Source organism: Seriola lalandi, unplaced genomic scaffold (genome assembly GCF_002814215.2).
Source record: "Seriola lalandi dorsalis isolate HSWRI2012SDOR001 ecotype SW California unplaced genomic scaffold, Sedor1 jcf7180002054973, whole genome shotgun sequence".
NCBI lineage: Eukaryota > Metazoa > Chordata > Actinopteri > Carangiformes > Carangidae > Seriola > Seriola lalandi.
The window spans coordinates 409,430-414,431 of record NW_019525523.1 but is presented as its reverse complement, the minus strand read 5'-3'; the positions used below and the strand labels follow the sequence as shown (position 1 = coordinate 414,431).

Below are 5,002 nucleotides of genomic sequence, written 5' to 3'. Positions count from 1 at the left end.
CAACCTGTACTTGGTGATCGGTCTGGGCTCAGTGTCATTTCTCCTGCTCATCACCATATTGGTCACCATCGTGCTCAAGTGCCAGAAACCCAAACCCAGCAAAGCAGCTCCTCCCTGCAGGAACAGTGTGATCAGTGAGAGGAACTCCACCATCGCAGATTCCACTCTGGTCTCCAACGATGCCTACTGGTACAGTCTGTTTCTAGCAGAGACCAGGAAAGGAAAACTGGTGGTCAGACAGCCTGTGCCAAAGGGCTCCAGATACATCGTGTCCAGTATACCAAGAGGCACAGGAGTGACAGACACTAGTGACTCAGCAGCTTCCACTCTGCAGGTATGAAGAAAATGTATTTAAGACATATTCCACACAACTGTACTTGGTGAATATCCATCAAGTTTAATTATAACTGACCGCAGCAGTCATGCCCTTTATGTTATGCCAGTGCTTGAGAACAAACGCCTAAAATTGACGATGCATCTGAAATTAAAGTATAAATTAATTATGTACAATAAGGTTTGCTTTAACCTTCTTCCACTTCCTGCCATCTAGATTTAGTTACTTTTTTAATATAATTTTGACAAATTTTTCAAGTAATTTAATCCACATTTCCCTTTCCTAGATAGATTTTAATAGTCATTTAACCATGAATTTGTCTGCATATTTTAGGTATTGGATGGATAAATGAAGTACAACCTGTGACAGATTCATATTGCATTAAATACATAGACACTGGTATGTAAAACTAAATGAACATGACAGAAAGAGCATATAGTGTTACACACTCTCTGCATTTACAACCACTGTGAACATGTGTGACCAAAAAAAAGTATAAAAGAACACATAAATGACCTTATTACCAATTCATATACAAATGCAAACATACAGTGAATGGACATTTAGAATTACTCATAAGGTGGTCAGAATTCAAACTCTCAGATGTAACCCTGATGTTATCTTCTGATTTAGCAGCTGAGTTGAAAGTTAAGGGAAACTTAACTTAAAGTGCTGAACAACCAATTCAATTTTTTTTTGCACCTTCTACATGTTAGACATTTTAGGTAAAGCCTTAAAGCTGTCTGAAACCCACTTTCACATTTGTATAACCTTGACTTTTCAAGACTGCTCCATTCTTGACTAAATTACCCCAGAGAGGCTTAAGAGTTCTTAAATCACAGTGTAAGAGTTGTGAAACTTCTGTAAAATTGTGAAAATGAAAAAAAAGGGGGATTTCATTGCTTATTTCACATTTAGACCACATTGGACCAGGTCCAGATCACAAACCAGTAAACCTGGACTGGTCACATCTGGACTAGATCTGTTTATCTGCACACCAACAACTTCTTCTGCTCACTGGTGGTCCCTATTGTGTCTTTACCCTTGCCAGTCACCTGACCTTGCACCTGCCTGTTGACATGATCCATCATTACCCCACCATCCAAAGAGTTTACACTGTAGACCTGCACAGCAGCCTAGTCATTTGCCATATTGTGGATTGTGTCTCCTGGGTTGCAGCCCTTTTGTTTTGCTTGAATCTGCCTGCCTGCAATTGTGATTTTGTCAAAAGTAGTATTTCTGAATTTCTCATCCTGTCACTACTAAGTACTGCTACAACTTTTGGTTGCATTCATAATCTAAATACTGCCATTACTATGGTTTCAAGTACCCACATACCTCTTTCACTACTACTAAAACCTCCACATGTAAGTCTGTCTTAGTTTTTTCCTTCCCTCTGACTGTCTGTCCCTCTTACACTCTGTACATTTCTGTCTATCTCATTTACTGCACATCTTTCCTTGTTTGTTCCTCCTTTCTCTCTATCTCCTCTGTTCCCTTATTCCTGTTTCTCTGCCACTCACAGTCACATGCACAGCTTCCACCCTGTCCTTGTTGTTCTTTATCTATCACTTCACTTTTCCCTTTATCCTTCCCTTTTCTTTTTAATTTACTTTTTATTTTTCCCCAGCTCTCTGTGCTTTTCCTGTTTACCTTTCTATTGCTATTGTTCCTCACTGCCTTTCCTTCACTCTTTATGTCCTTTGTTATTCTACTTTTCCATCCACCCCTCACCTTTTTGTCATTTTATATAATTTACACTCCGTATGGAAAATACACTGGCAATACAGATTTAGTGCTTTAGACTTGTTTTCAATGTATACCATGTACCATGCAGGAACAGCCTGACCTGAAACCAAGTTTTTTTCAATCCAAACTGTTATAATTCATCCCATTCCTGTGATGGATATTTTGCTCCAGAGGATACAATCTCCTTTCAACTTTCAAGTAGTGGAGTGAAAGTGAAGATATCTAATATAGCCTGCTGTTATTGTTTCGGTGGATTATTATTTCTTTTTTAATAACAAAGTAATGATTTTTTTTTTTTTTTAAATGTTCGTATAATTTACAAATATATCAATTTTATTGAACAGAAAAAATATCCATATTTACCAGATTTAATCTTAACCACCTATTATTTATTTTTCTGCTATACTTAATAAACAGAAAAAAAGTCTGTTCATGGATATAAGTTGAAACTGCTGTCGATCTACCCCTGACAGCATCACATTTAGGATGTATTGGTCCTGTTAGAGGACACCAGATTTTAGCAGAGAGGGTGTCGAGGAAGTCTGACAGGTATTTCACTTTCCTATCCAGGTGGGTGTCATCTTCAAAGATGACTGGGACCCACTGTTCTTCAAAAGTAAAGTGGGGCTTCTCCTCACCAGAGACACTGGCCCGGGGAAGTATGAATTAAATAAACTCAGGTCTTAATATACTTAGTCCGCCCTCCTTTTCTGGGACAACAAGCCCACAGTGTTCAGCCCAACCTTGTCTCTAAAACACTTATCTCCTAGTCAGCCTACTCCATCAGTTCCAGTGACAACAACAGAGCAGAAGTTCCCCCACCTGTGGCTTGCTCTGCACATTGGACAAGTGTTGCCTTAACTGTCATCATTGTATCTCGCTTTTATTTGCAACTAATGTGTTCTGGTGCAGCTCGCTGTGTAAATTGTTGGGGCTCATCCCAATGAGGATATGGCTAACCCTCATATGATAGCCTTCGTATAGGCTACAGTCACCCACTTTGCTGGTGTGTGCAACAAAGTATTTCCTCTGTTGTAGTATAGTGCAGCACAGTTAAGGATGATTCAGTATGTAATACAGGAGACCAAGCGTTACATATGAAAGACTATCAATAACTCCAGCAGATTGAATATTTGTTAACCTTATTGCAGATTCTGTGGGCTACCTTTTCATACATTACATTTTATTACATTGTGATGCATTATCAGTTGGGCAAGCTATTCGTATGCTCCTCAATTTGGTTATTTGTCTTCAGTTAAAAAGTTTTTATTTTTTTGAGATGGATCTGGTCTGATGTGGTCCATTTGTGAAAAAAGCAGTGAAATTTCCAAAATTGAAAAGTTCTATTCTCACCAATAGACTCAGGATTTCACAAATTTGAACGGTTTCACAATATCAGACAGGCTTAAGGCTTTACACACAAGCTTTCCTCAACAGTAAGATGTGGTCAGAATCAGTCAGCAAAGTAACATGAGTTTCCCGTATCCCCCCCTTAACTGCCGAATCGGAAACGATATTGAGCGTCTTGTCCCACCCAGGTAATTAGAAACCGGGAAATAAAACGTCACTAAAGCACTTATTCCCTGTTTTTTAATTGTTGTGCGAAATTTGCATTCTATCTTAGTTTAAAACAATATCAATTTATTGTTTATATAGTAATAGATTGTTAGAACAAAATTAATATATTGTTTTAAAAGGTTGCAAAGACTCATAAAATACTATTTTCGTCGCTGCTGTCCACGAAAACTGATCATTGATGAGGTAATGTTCTCACGATAGTTCATTGGAGGAAGAAGAGTCAGTGATGGTATGAAATGCACGTCACTCCTTGACGAAGCGTAGAGAAAACGCTTGCTATTAAGATCGTCGGTTTATTTGTTTATTCAACAAGAGGACAATTTATCCACATTTCAGCACACGTCCAGGCTTTAAATACGGGATCTTCGTGATGGCGAAGGATATACGACCGTTATTCGGGAGAGGGTTCGTTTCCGTGTTTCTTTTTCTTTCTGCTATCATGAACACTGTTTCCACCGTCACCCACTATTCTGTTCCCGAAGAAATGGAGGAAGACTCTGTCGTTGCTAATTTGGCAACTGATTTAGGATTAGACGTGAAGACGCTGAAGGGAAGGAAAATGCGCTTAGACGTTGTAGGCAACAAAAAATATCTTGATATTAACAAAGACACAGGAGAGCTGTTTATTCAGGAAAGGATAGACAGAGAGGTTTTGTGTCCCTTAAAAACAACGACATACTGTTTTCTTAAATTAGATGCAACAATTGAAAATCCAATACGAATGTTTAACATCGAGGTGGAAATTATCGATATTAATGATAACGCCCCTCATTTTCGACGAGGAACGATGCATTTGGACATCTCTGAATCAAGCCCCATTGGAGAGAGATTCTCACTGAACAACGCTGCAGATCCAGATGTTGGGACTAATTCTGTGAAAAATTACCACCTGAGCTCAAGTGAACACTTTGCGCTTGAAATTCAGACCGGGAGAGATGGGTCAAAGTTTGCTGATTTGATACTTAAAAAAGCTTTAGACAGAGAGCAGCAGCCTGTTCATAATCTAACACTGACTGCTGTGGACGGTGGAGTCCCCACGCGCACAGGTACAGCCAGCATCATTGTTCGCGTGCTCGATGTGAACGACAACGCCCCTTCATTTGAAAAAGACAGATACGTCGTAGATGTGATGGAAAACTCTCCGATTGGAAGTCTAGTAATCAAGCTAAATGCCACCGATTTAGATGAAGGGTCAAATTCTGATATTGTTTATTCATATAGTTTGTACACATCAGAGAGAACACAAAATATGTTTAACCTGAATCCAGAAAATGGTGAAATCAGAGTGAAAGAGATGATTAATTATGAAGATATTAAACTTTATGAAATGGAAATTATTGC

The 5,002-nt window shown here is 38.8% G+C and overlaps 2 protein-coding genes across 2 annotated transcripts in view; both read left to right on the top strand.

Moving 5' to 3' along the window:
- LOC147817350 (protocadherin gamma-C3-like) overlaps window positions 1-340 on the top strand; it is a 2,942-nt gene extending 2,602 nt beyond the window's left edge. Inside the window, exon 2 of the mRNA XM_087171028.1 lies at window positions 33-340. Coding sequence (XP_087027154.1) covers window positions 33-340 — 308 coding nt within the window. The remainder of the gene's footprint in view (window positions 1-32) is intronic.
- LOC147817349 (protocadherin alpha-C2-like) lies at window positions 7-4,994 on the top strand (the record flags this gene model as incomplete). Its single annotated transcript, XM_087171027.1, has 1 exon — window positions 7-4,994. A coding segment is annotated over exon 1 (963 nt), but the record flags the coding sequence as incomplete, so codon positions are not given.
- Between the last annotated feature and the right edge of the window lie 8 nt (window positions 4,995-5,002).